We start from the raw sequence: 17803 nt of genomic DNA, 5'->3' as shown, positions 1-17803 counted from the left end.
CGACTGATAAGATTTATATTTACTAGCATAAGTTTCATTTAGAAAAGGCAGAAAAGTTCATTTATGAGTGAGAATGTATTGACTACTTATCATGTACATAGGACTGTCTTAAACAAATGTTTCTTGGACATTTCTACTAAAGTATTCCAAATGTAAATATTGTTTTTACTTTCATAATACCCATATGTCTGTTTGAATAAAAAATAATAATATTTTAAATTAACAACAGGGGAGACATATAGAATGTTCCCTGACCCCATCACCACTGAGAGTGGTAACTTTGGTTAAAATTGATGCTTCAGGTATATGTAGTTTTCTTATCCTTTAGCTTTCAGCTGCTGCTTCATATTTCAAGGCAATTTATACTTTTTTTTTTTTTTTTTTTTTGTGGTATGCGGGCCTCTCACTGTTGTGGCCTCTCCCGTTGCAGAGCGCAGGCTCAGGGGCCCAGCTGCTCCGCGGCATGTGGGATCTTCCTGGGCTGGGGCACGAACCCATGTCCCCTGCATCGGCAGGCGGACTCTCAACCACTGGGCCACCAGGGAAGCCCAATTTATACTCTTTAAATAGCATGAGATTACCAATATTTGTATGAAGTGACAGAAGGAGAATGACCTCAGTTCATATCAATTCACCTACAAATACTAATTCTATAACTTTGAGGATGTTTCCAAACTATCAATATTTCCATTTCCTTTTGTGCAATGAGAAAAGTAATGCCTTATTATTTCAAGAATGAAATAAAGCAACGCATATAACTTGTCTGGTAAACAGTAGAAACACTCAATAAATGTTTAGATAACTTCCCTTCCCAACTCTATGTAGTGTGACTTTGGGTCTTGCTTAAAAGGGATTAATCATGAAAATCAAAAAATTTTAGAGCTGAGATGGAACTCTGAAGTACAGGTTATATTTTTTAAGAATGAGGATGGCATATGTTCAATCTATAAGAAATTTACAAAGATGTAAAATCTTATTATATATAAAAAATACAGACCAATGAGAATGCGTCAAAAAAATTTTCCCCTTCTTTAAAACTTTCATTCTCTTATCTCCATAGGTTAATGACCGCATATTTTTTAAATTTAAATTCAGATAAAGAAGATTTCACTTTGGACACCTTAATTCCAGGTAATTTGAAGGTGAATCCGCAAATCAAATTTGAAAATCAAAACAAGAAATAATACACACACTCACAAAGAATGGAATGCAAGTTAAAGTCAGCATAGAAAATACAGCAAGATACCCAGCTGATTTTTGAACTTCCAATTCCTGTTCTCGAATTTCAATAATCTTCTTTTTATAGGAGGGTTCCCATGCATAAAGTTTAAGGATCTGTGAAGAAGTCAGACAATGACTATTTGACAATCAATATCATAGAAGGAATAAAAGCATGCACACGTACAAATACACACACTATAACACATACACACACTCACGTAATTGTGTAGGTAAAAAAACAGATGTTACCTATAAAGTAAAGAAAATTTCTCCTGTTTTCAACAGAGTCAAAACACTTCCTTGAATTGTGTTTTTTTGGGGTGGGTCGGGGGAGGAAATCACCATTTCCCCAGGCTTATGTCTCCCTTACCCACCAGTAGCTTATTCTTGAGCCAGATTTTGGCAACATCCCGGTTCCTGGCATGAGCTCCATAGCAGTTTCTATCTAGTTTAATCCTGTCAATTTTCCTGCTGGTCCAATTCTCAGTTCTGTTCTCTTCCCATTTCTGAATATCTAAGCTTCTCTCCTTGGTCTCCCAATTTCTTGAAAACTGATGTCTTGGGACTTCAAGCCATTTTCTGAAAGGTTACTGGTGTTCTAGATTGTAAACTATTTTCTGAGACGGAAAACATGCAGAAGCAGAATCATACAATGACTCACCACATATGTTTTAGAGTGAGAAAGACCTACATTCAAATTCCAGCTCTATCTCTTTGTGATGATTAATTTTATGTGTTAATTTGGCTACGTTATGTTGCCCAGTTCTTTGATTAAACACCAGTCTAGATGTTGCTGTGAAGGTAATTTTTAGATCTGATTAACATTTAAGTCATCAGACTTTAAATAAAGCAGATTACCCTCCATTAAATGGGTTGGCCTCATCCAATCAGTTGAAGACCTTAAGAGAAAAAATTGAGGCTCCCTGAGAAGGAAGGAATTCTGCCTCCAGGCTCAAGATGGCAACATCAACTCCTGCTGGAATTTCCAGGCTTCTCAACAGATTTCACACTTGCCAGCCCCCATAATCATAAGCCAATTCCTTAAAATAAATCTTTATCTATCTATCTATCTATCTATCTATCTATCTATCTATCTATCTATCTATCTATATGTCTATCTGTCCTATTAGTCCTGGTGCTCTGGAGATCCCTAATAATCTCTCACCAGCTCTGTGAACTTAGACATGACCCTTACCTGCTCAGATACTTTGCTTCCTTATTTGTAAAATGAAGATGAGAAATCTTTTTCTTGAGGTTTATAAGAATTATATGAGGAAACAGATATAAAGTGATAGGCACAGTACATGACACATAGAAAATGTTCAATAAATGCTAATATATTATCATTATCAAATAGAGGCTCTATGACACCTGTTTTCAGACTCCAAGGATGCAAACTGCTCACACCTTTAAACTATACTAATTGATTGCCACTTGGACCTCTACCAATATTCTAGTGTATTTACTACTGGGACCGCTATTTTAAATCTTGAACTTTGCTTAGATCTTGAGGAAATTTTCTTTTATTTTATCTACACTGTCCTAGTCCTACTGATAATACAAATTTCCTTTTATGAATATCAATACTTAAAATCTATGAACATATATCACTCTACTTTCTAATGGATGCAGGAGCTCTCAATTAACCCACCAAGAGGTGCAAGTTGCATCTGGATCATATACTTTGGGGATGTGTGACCTTATTGAATAATCTGAGTTAAATTTCAGAGTTACTTACTGCCATTCTAAAGTTCAGATGATTAAATGGATAATAGCCTCCTTTCAAGGTATCTTCAATCTAACAATGTCTTTCACTTCAGTAATTTATATTTTTGTAAAAATTCTACACAGCACAATACAGTACATCATTTATTGATTCTAAGGTGAATCAATGGGTACATATAATGGGTTTATTCTGTGTATATAATGATAGATGCACCAGACAGAGGGAATGTCCTATGCATTTTTAAATGTTAGAAGGAGGGCTTCCCTGGTGACGCAGTGGTTGAGAGTCCGCCTGCCGATGCAGAGGACACGGGTTCGTGCCCCGGTCTGGGAAGATCCCACATGCCGCGGAGCGGCTGGGCCTGTGAGCCATGGCTGCTGAGCCTGCGTGTCTGGAGCCTGTGGAGTCTGTGCTCCGCAACGGGAGAGGCCACAACGGTGAGAGGCCCGCGTACCACAAAATAAATACATAAATAAATAAATAAATAAATAAATAAATAAAATAAATGTTAGAAGGAAATTCCATGTGAACTCTGCAAATTTTGTGCTTTAGAAAAATCTGGTAAGCTATAATCCAAGTGCAATAGGATTTGAAATTATATACAGGTCTCCATTTACAATGATTCAATTTAGGATTTTTCAGCTCTAGGATGGTGCAAAAGCAATGCTCATTCAATGGAAACTGCACCTCCAATTTTGGATTTTGATCTTTTCCCGGGTTGGTAATATGTGGTATACTACTCTGTCGTGATGCTGGGCAGCCACACAGTCCAAACAGTAAACAACCAATACACTTGCAACCATTCTGTACCCATACTACCATTCTGTTTTTCACTTTCAGTACAGTATTCAATAAATTAATGAACTTTTCAACACCTTATTATAAAATAGGCTCTGTGTTAGATGATTTTGCCCAACTGTGGTCTAATGTAAGTGATCTGAGCATATTTAGGCCAGGCTAAGCTATGATATTCAGTATGTCAGGTGTATTAAATGCATTTTTGACTTAAGGATATTTTCAGCTTATGATGGGTTTATCAGGATATAGCTCCATTGTAAATTCAGGAAGATCTCTATTCAAAAGTTCAAAAGGTTTCACTCATTTTATCACAGAGAAAATGTTAGTGGTGTGGAGTGGGGGTAGCTTTTCTAGGAAACAAATAATCTGTAACACACCTTTCATAGAATAGCATTTGAATGATCATTTCTATTCTGAGTAAAAGAACCCCGTATAAATCTGCCTTCTCATCACTTACCCTGTCTGTATAAATCTGCCTTCACACTGATGACAATGATATTGTCACTCTGCCCTGCTTCATCCCATCACTTCTACCCTTGAAACAAGTAATATTTTGTATCTTTTGGGATATTTGTGTTTAGTTGTTGGTTGAGAATCAAAAAAAAAAAAAGCCTGCATTTTATTTGGCTTTATTTAAATGTTATTTCAACAATAAGAATTCCTATATATCTGAAATCTAAAATACTCCCTCAAAAATTATACTTATATCATTACTTTGATATTGAGAATGCTAAAAAATTCATTTATTGTTTAACTCATTGCTATATTCTAAATAGTTAAATTAAAGGTATGCTCTTTTTATATTACCTTAATTCCATGTAAGATTTCATTGAGCAGTTTTATCTGTTTGTCTTTGTTCTTCGTTTGGCTTTTCTAGGTAAGGGAAAGAAAATGAAAGTATATTTGACGAGAGTTGCTAATACTTTAATTGACATGACCATAGCTATTTTTAAAAATACAATGTATTTCCTCTATTTTGTATAATATTTTATATAAAACCATCTTATAATGTTCATGCAATATTATTCTGTTGATAATGTTAGAAAATAGTTATAAATAGACATTATAAACTTGAGAGTAGCCAGCAGTAGGATAAAAACAAGGTGTACATTTTCCAAAAGAGTAGAAAATATAATAGCTATTTAGAATGGAATGATAAAATAATATCCATATTCTATTAAAATGGGATAAAATTCCCCAAACTCTATCAATTATATATATATATAAATAAAGGTTTCTATATTTTAAGTGTACTATCTTGAGTGTTATTAGTACTTTGGAAATTAGAGTGATTAAATGTATATTTTCAAATACTGGTTTTTTTGCAAACATTATATAAGTATTATACATTTATTCAAATGCTTAATATTTATATTATTTTATACTTATTATTGTTTAGGTATTGCTTCTTAAGGGTTTCCTCCAATAATACTGCCACAATTATTTTATATATAATAATAAGTATTTGTATATCTAACAAAGTACACATTTACAAGTTAATATCCTTAATATTGTTTGTATGATTAAAGCATATTTTCTGTTTGGAATATTTGTATATAATATTGGAGTCTCTTTGGATGTCTTAGGGCTCTAGATTAAGGTCCTAAAAATGTAAGTCCAGGGCTTCCCTGGTGGCGCAGTGGTTGGGAGTCCGCCTGCCAATGCAGGGGACACGGGTTTGTGCCCCGGTTTGGGAAGATCCCACATGCCGCGGAGCGGCTGGGCCCGTGAGCCATGGCCGCTGAGCCTGCGCGTCCGGAGCCTGTGCTCCGCAATGGGAGAGGCCACAACAGTGAGAGGCCCGTGTACCTCAAAAAAAAAAAAAAAAAAAAAAAGTAAGTCCATTCCTAAAAATTTGACTTACAATCATTTAAAATCCAGAATATTTTTTAAAAATTAGTTTAAAAGAATTCACTGAAAAACCTGTTATTCTAAATACTAGTGTGTTTAGTAATTCGTAATTATTTTATAATCATATGTTATTTTCTATTTCTCATCTTTAAAGCCTAATCTTTTTGGTAATTATTTGAAAACTTCAGAAAAATATAAAAGGCATAAATTTTCAGCACCTAAATGTATTAAAGTAATAAGTACTATTGGACACATGTAACTTGAGGCAATCATATTCTTACCTTCAGCTTTTTCATTCTATTTGCAACTAAAGTATTCATTGGGATAACAAACACAAGGACTGCTACCCCTGCTAACACTGCTGGACCCAGCTCTTGCCAAAGGAATGATATGGCCATCAGGATTTGAAAAGGACCTGACCAAAGGAGATTGATGTTTGCGGTCAAGTCCATGAGCTGCTGGGCATCTGCTGACATCAAGTTAATAATTTCCCCAGTGGAAAACTTTTTTCTAGAAACATTAGATAAAAGCAGGGCCTGGAAAAAGAGAAGCAAAATACTCAGAGTTCTGTAGATCATGAGGGATCTTTACAGTCAAACAATGGTAACTTTTAACTAAAAATAAAAATTTGTAATATATTTAGACAAATATGCATGATTACTTATGCATCGGATCATATAATATCAAGAGCTATGTTTTTAGATGAAGAAAAAACAATTATTGATCAAATTAATAGTTTTAAAATTTACTATGTATTGGTAGAGAGTAACAGTTGGATGCCCAAGCAAATACGTTCACCAAGAACCCTTTACAATTTGTGGAATTGAAAAACTGCAAAAGACATCAATTCTAGATTTCTAGCACTGAGCTTCCTCTCTATTTACTGGCGTATAATGCTAAACCATCTAACTTTTATCAATACAAAGTACACAAGTGAATCAATGAATATCTAATGAATGCTAATTTTTCAATGATACAGTCCTAATTCTTAAAGAGATTATAATCTAATTGTGCAGTCCACTCCCCTCCTACACAAACGTCCTACACACAGGCTGATTATAACAATAGGTAAGAAGGGCCATGGGGATTTAGAGAGATAAGATTATTGAAAAGGCTTCATGGACAAGTTGGAAATACATCTTTTCTTTTCTTCCAAAGCCTAATTCTCACTTTCCCTCTGTGTATCTTATTTAATATTATATTGAATTCAATATCCTTAAGGTTAATTACTGGTATCTTCTTACTAAGGTTGATATTAGAAATTCATTTATTTAATTTCCCACTCATTTAAAATTCCCAGTGAAAAGCATAAATAACTGTAAAAATAGTGTAAGTTTATATTTAAACTGGAAAAGAGGCAAAAGTCCATTCATATGACAAAAGTTCTAAAGAATTTCCATCACATTGATTTAAAGAGAGACAGGATTGAGAGCTGGATCTAACAAAAGTAAATGGTATACAGGAGGCACTCAAGATCTATTTATTCAATAAATGACTAATACAAAGCCAGAGGAAAAGCCCATCTGGAAAAAAAGTAGGCAGGGCCTTCAGTGGAACACTTCTAACATTCCCTAGCTTAAAGCCGAGGGGGCTCAGTGCGTGTGGGAGGTCATGGGGCTGCTGGAGGAGATGCACAGACCTGGGAGTTTCACAAAGTGTCAGGATCCCCCTAAGCCCTATGGCTACTGCAGCGTTGAATCCTTTACATTTCTGCTACTGACTTCTAAGGGGCACAGTGGTGCTGATGATAAAACAGAATAAGTACTGCTCCCATAAGAGGAAAAAAGGAAAAAATACTAATCACAACAATAGTTAGGCTTCTATCCACGCCTCCTCCAAATGTAGCTTTGTAAACTCCCTTAATAAGTTACTGACCATTTAAAGTGGCCAAGTAAAACAATGGAAATCCAAGAACAGTTAATCTCATTTCATTAAGACTATAGCATTTTTTAAGAGAGATCCATTGATCTCTAATAGCACCCACCCCCAACTTACTACTATAAACAAATATAAACTCTTTTCTCCCACTTTTCTAGAAGGAAAAGATAAACCACACTTAGTATTTATGAAAATACTAAAAGACTGAGTAATTCAAAATCATCAAATTATCCAAGGAACCAAATAAATACCCTCCCTTTGGAAAACACACAAAGCACAACTGTCACCGGCAAAAACCCATTAACAATTCTAGTGGGAGGGAGGGAGACGCAAGAGGGAAGAGACATGGGAACATATGTATATGTATAACTGATTCACTTTGTTATAAAGGAGAAACTAACACACCATTGTAAAGCAATTATACCCCAATAAAGATGTTAAAAAACACAAAACAAAACAATTCTAAGGGGACTGGGTAATACAATAAAGTCTAACCTTTTTTTTTTTCCCTTTCCCTGGGTGTTTAGTCTAGTCTCACTTGCTCCCAGGGGACAGTGTGCAGAGGCCTTGCACCCAGTCCTTCAGACCAGAGTTCCTCCTGAGAACGGAAACGGCTGAGCCTACACCGATGCTCGGTGTCGGGGTGCAGTAGCCACGCATGACACTTGATCCAAGATGGCAGCAGCAGACCGCGAGCAGAGATGTTGGGCCTGGCACCTTGATCGGGAACCTGAGCAGCACAGCTGCAACCACCCAGCAAGAACCCCGCCCCCTCCCCTCCCCGCCAGCCTGCCGGGAGAGCCCTGTGCTGTAGAGCAGCGGTCCCCAAGGACTGGTTTCCTGGAAGAAAATTCTTCCACGGACTGGGGGTCCGGGGTGGGGGCGGATTGTGGACCCCTGCTCTAGAGCGAGCTCCCATCTCTCCGTTATCTGATCAAAGAATAAAGCTTTCCTTTGCTCCTAACCCAAACTTGGTTGGCTCGAAGGACACTGGACAGAAGGACCCTTGTTGGGGACCCACTCAGGAGGATCTGTAACACAACTGTGACTCATCACTTTTTGAAACTTCATTCATTTCATCGATTGAATTATGCTCTAAGAAGACCCAGATAAACCAGATATGGCTTCCAACCTCAAAAACCCTTTTCATGGACTGGAAATATCTTTTTATCACTGAGCTCAATTCACTAATGGTTCATTTCATCTTATGATGATGAAACTTGTTTTACAATTTCACATTCTCCCTCGTGTATTTGTTCCTTTCTGGACTCATTGCCACGGCCCTGGTTCATATCTTTATTTCCTGAACTATTTTTCCTGACCATCCTAGCTATAAGTCATAGACATCATATAATTTAGAACTTGCTGGGCCCTAAACACTTCTATCCCAGTGATTCTCAAACAGCGGTTGCCATACTTCTAATGAGTCATGGTGTTCGTAAAGGTGGATCCTCATAAATCTATGAGAATTCATTTTTCTTCAGTTCCTTTGGATGCAAAAAAAGTATGCCAGGATTTTCTTTCTCTCTCCTCCTTCTGACCGCACTTAAGCATATCTATTTTAAAGAATGGAAACAGAATTTTATCAGTTTTCTTTATATTATATACTTCCCACAATTAAGGAAAGAATAAACCTTTAAGCCACAAATGTAGACAGTCTAGACACGGTTATTAAACTTAAATTTAATTGAAATTAAAAATCTACTTCCTTACCCTTACTAGCCACATTTCAGTTTCAAGGGTTTAACAGCCATATGACTAGTGGCTACGATACTGGGCAATGTGGATATAGAATACTTTAAAAATCACAGAAACTCCTATTGGATGGTATTTGATGGAAGAATGCCCTCAGACTGCCCACATTAAGCCCAGGACTAACTGATGCTGCTTTTGAACCATGTCTTTTTTCTTAGTCCTCAAGAATTCCCATGGAGGGCTTCCCTGGTGGCGCAGTGGTGGAGAGTCCACCTGCCGATGCAGGGGACACGGGTTTGCGCCCCGGTCCGGGAAGATCCCACGTGCCGCGGAGCGGCTGGGCCCGTGAGCCATGACCACTGAGCCTGCGCGTCCGGAGCCTGTGCTCCGCAACGGGAGAAGCCACAACAGTGAGAGGCCCGCGTACCGCAAAAAAAAAAAAAAAAAAAAAAAAAGAAAGAATTCCCATGGAGCTTGCAACGGAGAGCTAAGGGGTAACAAAACCTGAGTTTTAAGACCCAAAGACTCGTGCAGTGATCAAGTGGAAGGAGGCCTGTGTTCTTCCCCACAAACCTTAAAAAATGATGTTCCCTGAACTTTACTCCAAAGTAGCAGCAGTCATGTGGATGGATACAGAACAAGAGCTTTCAAACACCTCCCTTCCTCACCAAGAAAAAGGTGTGAGACCAGCTTTAACCCAGTGTAACGACAAATCCCTGATGAAGGAGGGCCAATGTCAGATGAACATGGGTCATCTGGTGCCACTATGAGAGCCATTTAGGATCTTGAAGTTATCTAAATATGACAAAAATCAGAATCCTAAAATCTGTATAGGAGAAGGGAAATTTAGCAACCCCAGTTAGTCCCTCTGGAAAGCGGATATAGGATAACAGACTCAGAAGAAAGACTGCCTTATATTTGTGCCACCTGCATGGGCTGTCCCAGAGCATCCTAGCACTACAGGTCACTACTAATAACTTCCGCTTTTGTCTGATGGAGTTAGAATTAAATCTTAATCCCTACTGCAGGATCCACTGAACCAGCTTGATTGCTGTATTCCTTTGATCCTTGAGTGCCCTTTGTTATTAAACATTCTCTAAGGACCCATACAGTCTCACTCCTGTAGACTCTGTTCCCTCTTACATTATCTCCAGGGTCTTTTTGCTCTTATAATGGACTCACCCATAGCACTTGATTTTCCTTTTAATTTCGGACAGTTTGCTCCAATTCCTACCGCAATCTACTCTTTTATGCTTGTAAATGCACCCAAATCCTATACCTAAACTTCAATGCTTTAATCAATGAATGAAGTCCTGTTCCATATAGACCATATATCGAAAACAAATGTTAGCATTTAAACTGATTCCTAGACTCTTTGATCAATCTTTTCTCCATATTTGGATTCTGTAAATTCGCAGAATTTACAGCCATTAAAATTACAACTGGGGCAGCCTCCCTGACCCTGTATCTGGGCTACGTTATACAGAGCTAGCTCTACTTCAAGTTCAGTATTTCCTGGCTCAATTGAGCTTGGGTCATTCCAGAGTCTCTAAAATCACTCTATGCCTCCATTTTGGCCTAATATGGCCAAATGGTCTGGAACACTTCATGCCCACGTCAACCCAAATTATATTTCCTTCCACTTACACAAACCCTACAGCTTTCCGAAAGACTATTTCAAGTCTCCTTTCTACGTGAAACCTTCCTCAACTGCCTACACACATTGTAGATTTCCTGCTTATCTGATCTCTTATAATATCTGCATTAAGTTCCACACATTTATTATGTATGTTAATAGTTCTCCCCAATTTCTTGAAGGCAATGGCTCATTTATTCACTTACTCAGTCTTCCAACTTTTATAAAAATGTGTAAAAGCCACTCTCTTATATGATAAAGGTACAACAGGTTAAAAAGTTTCTATTCCAAATCTGAAGAGCCCACAATTTATAGAGGAGTACAGACTAAGAAGGCAAAATACACCTGTTGATTTAATAACTCAGTGATAACTATGAGAGGGAGGAAACTCTTTGTTTATAACTATCATGTAAATAAAAGGCTCTGAATGGTAAAGAGGTGGTATTTAAAATTGTATTTTCAAGAAAGGACAAATTAAACTTTAGGGTCATGCTAGGTATAAGGATCAGCTAGGTTTTGGGGTGGGTGAGAGAGGGCTTAGACTCAAAGAGAAATAGGTAACGACTGTAGAGAGAAGGATGGCTTTGTTGCATGAAAAGACAGAGTGAGCAGAGGAAGTAAAAGGTACTCTGTAGATGGAACATGATCATGGAAAGAAATTTTATTGATACATAAATATAGACAACCATAAAACATTCAATTCCACTCACTTTCTGAGGAGGAGTTAAGTGATGTAACAGTGGACACAGAATATCACTTAATTTCATGGATTAGAGTTGACTAGAAGTTTCAGGGACTATAGAAAGAGGACCCTATAAAGAAATTAATGCAACCAATATTGATGAGTCAAAGTTCTTTCATAGCAGAATAAATGTATATTCAAAGGACACACTAGAACTTTTTAATATACACTTCTATTTTTCCAGATCCCTTATTTGAAAGCACATAAGGATACGGTTCATTTAGAAATTGAGAATTTCTTTAATCTTTTACCTTCTTGTAGATCAGTCCAATTACAGCTGTCTTAATTTTTGCTGAAGTGAGCATGTTAAAACGTTGGTACTGCTGAAGGATCAGGGTTTGCAAGAAGACTATGACAAAAAGTGCCAAAGCATAACCATAGCCACTCCAGCCAAAATCTGGGCGGTGTTCACAGAAAATGATCATTTGCCTGAATGTCATATGCAAATTGAGAAAAGGGAAGAAATGTTAAACATCTGAAGTAATAAAATGCTTATGTGAATTAAGTGCTGTCAAAATGTTACACACACACACACACACACACACACACACACACACACACACACACATACTCTTGCCTGTTCTTCTTTTACTTGCCCAATTTGGCATCCTTTCCCCCTTTATTTTTACTCAAGCATATATAATAAATAGAATCAACAATTATTATCGCAGGCTTGTGGGTAGAAGGATATTTTCTAGTTTTCATATGGCAATCTCATCAAATAATTAAATGTTCTGGCCTAACTTCATCATGAAAATTGAGACACAGAGACATTTAAAAGTTCTTTTTTTTTTTTTTTTGCTGAAATCATACATTTTGTTAAATATAGGGAAACATGACAATTAGAACTTAAGTAGACAATCTCTTAGCATGGCAAAAAGACACTGTTTCTCTAAAGACCTGAATTATAGCTCACCTTTTATTACTTTTATGCATATCCAATTTCCCTCTCCTCTACCTTTACTTGTTTCCTCTTAAGTTTGGTAACAACATGGTCATCGTGATTAAGGTCAATGCTGGGTACACCTAGACAATGGGGATGGTTCTAATTATCTAAGCTTCGATCTACTTCATTAACAGCTTGGACCGTTAATAGATATATACTTAAATGCAATTCATGTTGCCCGAATTGCTTTATAAACCAAATACTTCAGAAATTATCTTTATTAAAATTGTACCTTAGAATCAAATATAATACCAGTGCCTCTAAAAATCCTACTATAAACCTCTAGTCACTGAAAATCACTATTTGAAGTGACCACAACCCACATAAACATTATACAACAGCAGGTTCTGTATTTTTAGTTGATGTCTATCAGATGCCATCCATTGGGACCTCAAATTATTTTTACAAAAGCAACTTACTAAATAACTTCTTGGTCTCAGAATTAAATTTCCTGAACGAGAAGCACTATTCTTCTTACTGTAGATACATCTATCAATTAGACTGTTTCCTGTTTCATAAAATCAAACAACTAAATGACTATCACCAGGTACTATATTAAGATGGAACTACTAAAAATATTTCCAGGAAATACTGTAAATAATATGTGATCAAGGCATAGTAAAGACCGTAAATCTATATTCATGATATCAGATATAAATACTCATTTTTTGGTTTGACTGACATTAGAATAAAATCCCAATAAATGGGAAAAAAGAGTAAGCACCATGATCAACAAGAAACAAATTTCTTCTACTAGTAAATTAATGAAAGTATAATTTTGATATATTTATTATACATGAGACATGATCATAGAAATTCATAAAATTCTGATGACTCAATTCTTCCCCAGTGTGGGAATTGTAAGCTTATTCAGATACTCTAGAATGAGTGCTTCTTGGAAAAGCATAGCTTTGGATAAGTCCATTTACTCAGTAATCCATTCAGGAATTGTATTTCGTTCTATGTGCCAGGCTCTGTGCTGGGAGCTAAGGACACAAAAATTGAATAAGTTCCTGGAGGAACGTATAGTCTACTCAGGGAGAAAGACATGTCAACTGACTCATTTCAATGCAATGTTGAAATTTCTGTTTTGCAGGTGTGATCAAGCTAGTATGTTATAAAAAGTGTGTGACAAAATTAGGGAGACAATTCTCTACCCCACAGCCAAGGACTTAATAATTCTTTAGTACCCCACAGACGGCACATTTGGGAACAATACAGACACTGAACTGCTATCGTCTATAACTATTTCCGGAAAGAGTGACCACAGTGAGATTCTCTAATGAGTTTCTTGAGCAGTAGTCAGTCATTGGCAAATGGAAATCAGAACATGGCTAAGAATGGCTGGGGATCACTTGCTACTCCTCTCATTTTGAATTTGAACCTAATTCCCCTCCCTTTGGATCTGAGCTGAATTAAGGAATTGCTTGACTAAAATAATATGGCCCAAGTGACATCCTGGGATTTCCAAGTCTAGGTCGTAAAACGACTTGCCTAAACTTCTTGGAATGTTTACTCTGGGAACATCCAGCTGCTATGTAAGAAGATCAACTAACCAGAGACCTCAGTGCTTAAGCTAACCATTCAGAGAAGCTGTGGAGAGAGAGAAAAGGAGGGAAAGAGAGATGACCATTTCCAGCCATCCTAGCCCAGGCATCAGGCATATAAGTTTAGAAGCCATCTTCACATTCTGGTACCAGCAGATGCAGAAAAGAATCAAGGTATCACTCAGCCAACAGCTAGGTCCAAGTTCCCAGACGTATGTCTCTATTGGAGCTGCTACAACTATCTCAACACTTCAAGCTACTCAGTGAATTCCCCAGTCATTGTGGAGCAGAGAAAAACAATCTCTCTCTGAAGCCCTGGTCCACAAAATCATGCACGTAATAAAATCATGGTTGTTTTATACCACTTAGTTTTGAAGTGGCTAATTTTGCAGCAATAGATCACCAGAACAGGGCAGGAGAGAAGATGCTGGCCAATGCATCTCTGATAGACGGACTTCTGGTCATAGGTGAATGGTAATTACTCAGTGGTAACTACTTAAAAATAACTGGAATATTCAGAGGTGAGGGGCAGAGGCAGGGGGAATGAGACATCTGTTATCTTGTCTGTGGGAGGAGGGGACAGTTAATCCAGGAGACATTTGGCTTATATGTCTATAGACAAGGGAACCAAATAGAGACTCTGGGGTAAAAACAACAGAAACAGTTTTCTGACAGCAATAAAACAGCTTCTGCCCTTGGATTCCTTAACACCATTCTCTTTCGGTTCTCCTCTCTCTGTTCCAGCCACTCCTGATGGATTTCCCTGTCTTCACCACCTCCACACACTGAAAAAGCTTGTGATTTTTTGTGTGGACATCTTTACTTCCCTTCACTGTAACTAAGGTGAGCTCATCCAGAACAATAGCTTGATATACCTAGTCTAATTTGGAACAGTTCCCACATTTATCACTCTAGCCTGTATCTTTCCTAACTCCAAACTTATGTAGACGATTGCTCATTCAAACTTTTTACCTAAATGTCTGTCAGGGATCCCCAAGACCACTCCCTCGTTAAATGATTCATTAGAACAACTTTTAGGACTCAACATATAGTCACATCCACGACTATTAATTATTATGGTGAAAGGATGCAAAACAAAATTAACAAAGAGAAAAGGTGAATGGGGTGAAGTCTAGGGGAAAACAGGTACAAGCTTCAAAAAGTCCTCTCTCAGTAGAGTCACAGAGAACTCTCTTAATTCTCCCAGCAGCTAGTTGTGGCAAATATGTGAAATGTTGTCCACCAGGGAAGCCCTTTAAAGACTCAGCATCCAGGGCACCCTCTTCCTAACACACGCCCACATTCCAGACTCTCGGAAGGAAAGCAGGTATTCAGCACGGACCATGTTGACTGTATAAACAGTCTGGAGATACTGAACCACTCCTATCAGTTAAGGTGGTGGGAGACCTCCTGAAATTCAAGTTCCAACTGCCAGCCAAAGGCCAGCCCTATAAACAGGCCTTCCAAAGGACAGCAGTCAGGTCTGCTATTTTAATTCTTTTCTGCAGAATGGCTCATACATATTTCAAATTTAGCAAATTCCACTCCCTACTTGACTCTTTCCTGAGCCTTCCATACCTTCCATAAATGCTAACTCATTTACCTTGTGATTTAACAGAAACTCGGAAGCCATCCTTGACTCCTTTCTTCCTCTCTCAACCTACGTTCAATCTATCAGTGCATTATGTTGACTCTACCTTTAAAATAAAGCCAGAAGCTGACCACTTATCACCTTCATTGCTACAACCTAGTTGAAGCCATCATTGACTTTTGCCTGGATTATCTTAGCTGTTCCTTCTTCCACTCTTGCTCTACTTTATTCTCTGTGCAGCAGCTAGAGTGATTCCTGTAAAACTGAAGTCTAATCAGATCATTCTACGCTCAAAATCCTTCAAAGGTTTCCCCTCTAATATATCACGTTCCATAAGGCCCTTCAAAATCTTTTCCAGCCCCCAAATCTTTCTGACCTCAGTCTTATCACTTTCCTTTTCTGAGCTCTCAGCTTCCCTGCTCCAGTCTCACTTGCCTTCTAAGGGTCCTCAAAGACACCAAGCATGCTGCTGCCTCATGGCTTTAGCCATGCAATAGATATGGTCTCGGCTTCCTCCCTAACTTCCTTCAGAACTTTGTTCAAATTTCACCTTATAACAAATGTCCTCCCTAATCACCTCACAGAAAAAAACAACTTCCAGTTCCCCAGACTGGTATTCCCTACCCTATTGCCTTGCTGCACTTTGCTTTCCTTAGCACTGATTATTTCTTAATACAATTTATATTTATTCATTTGTTTATTATTTATCTCTCCCTTCTAAGTGTCATCGGAGCAGGGACTTTTTGATTTTTGCTCTATCCTCATGGTCTACTTAGAACAGTTTGGCATGTAGTAGGTGCTTAATAAATATTGGATAAATATGTGCCTGAATATTATTTGGGATCCAGGCAACTCAGGATTAATTCTATTTTCATGAATTAAATTGTTCTTAAAAACTCCAACTTGAAAACTTATTCAAAACAAAAAATATAATTATTAGTTCATAAAAAAATGTTTCCTTGTGTTTCCTTCATATGACAGGCAGAGATAAGGAAATGTCCCCTTGAAAAAGGTAGCCTATAGTCAAGGACTCAATTTTAACGTCTGCCCGTGAATCCTTGCATATAGATACTATAGAAATATTATAGAAATTCTTTAATTTTTTTCTCTCTCTGTGTACACATAAATATATACACATACATATATATTTATATATTATTACCTTGGCTGATAAACTTCAATTCCCAAAAGTCCACAGCTAAGAAAAATAGTAGAGGTATGTGTCCTTTCATTTTCTAAACATATACTCAAGCCAGATTTCCTAGATTTGAATTGTAACTCTGGCATTTTCTAGCTGTATGGTCTTAGGCAAAGTACTAGAAATTCTTTGTTTCTGCATTGTGATAGTGGGTACAATACTACTTCCTACATCATAGGATTGTTGTAAAGATTAAATAAGATAATTAGTATAAAGATTTTTAGAACAGTGCTTAGTACATGGTAAGTTTCAGTAATTACTCACTATAGTATCGTAATTCACATTCATATCACAGGCAAACGTAATAGACTGCCTGTATTCTAAATAAAATTTGTAATTGGGACCTATCTCACTCTTTTTTAGTGAATGATTTGCTTATCATTTTCCTGTGGGAAGAAGAAAAAACAAGGCTTCAACTTACTTCATTATGAGTGGGCTAGTGAAGGACAGAACATCAGCAAACACTTTGAATAAAGCAACTTGAATCAGGACAAACTTAAAGGTGTTCCACAATGCACGGAGCAGAGATGGTTTCCTGGTATGTGCCTCTTTATGAAAAGATGACTACATAATTAAAGAAAATAAAAACAATGTGAAAAGGGAACAGAACTAATATATAAAATATGTATAAACTAACCATAAAATTAGTATTGTACTCCAAAGACAGTAAAGCAACAACAAAAAAATAAATTCCGCTAAACTTGAAAATATGGCCCATATCATTGGTATGGTATGTCTCCAAACCACATGGCATTATTTATACCACGTGGCATAAGTGGAAAAATATTTTATTTGATCACTTTTGTGAGTTTTGAAACTGTTTAAATAATACAGTTTTTATCTTCAAATTATATTTTCTTTTTGAGAAGTCTAAAGACTATATATATATTCATATGTGTGTGTGTGTGTGTGTGTGTGTGTGTGTGTGTATCATGCTACATGTGGAGAACCTGTCCCTGCCCCACAAGCTTTGG

The 17803-nt window shown here is 37.1% G+C and overlaps 1 protein-coding gene across 7 annotated transcripts in view; it reads right to left on the bottom strand.

Moving 5' to 3' along the window:
- LOC116753517 (canalicular multispecific organic anion transporter 1-like) overlaps positions 1–17803 on the bottom strand; it is an 89776-nt gene that overhangs the window by 57102 nt on the left and 14871 nt on the right. For 3 of the 7 annotated variants that reach the window (XM_032631353.1, XM_032631352.1, XM_032631357.1), the window contains 5 exons: positions 17251–17393; positions 11799–11976; positions 5878–6132; positions 4553–4618; positions 1198–1335 (listed from right to left, as the gene is read on the bottom strand). In XM_032631353.1, coding sequence (XP_032487244.1) covers positions 1198–1335; positions 4553–4618; positions 5878–6132; positions 11799–11976; positions 17251–17393 — 780 coding nt within the window. Of the gene's footprint in view, positions 1–1197; positions 1336–4552; positions 4619–5877; positions 6133–8891; positions 9019–11798; positions 11977–17250; positions 17394–17803 lie in introns of those variants that run through there. The other 4 variants (XM_032631356.1, XM_032631358.1, XM_032631354.1 and 1 more) reach the window with 3 other exon arrangements.

This window comes from Phocoena sinus, chromosome 4 (assembly GCF_008692025.1).
Source record: "Phocoena sinus isolate mPhoSin1 chromosome 4, mPhoSin1.pri, whole genome shotgun sequence".
NCBI classification, from domain to species: Eukaryota; Metazoa; Chordata; class Mammalia; order Artiodactyla; family Phocoenidae; genus Phocoena; species Phocoena sinus.
Note: the sequence above shows the minus strand (reverse complement) of the source record. Positions and strands in the feature narration are given on the sequence as shown.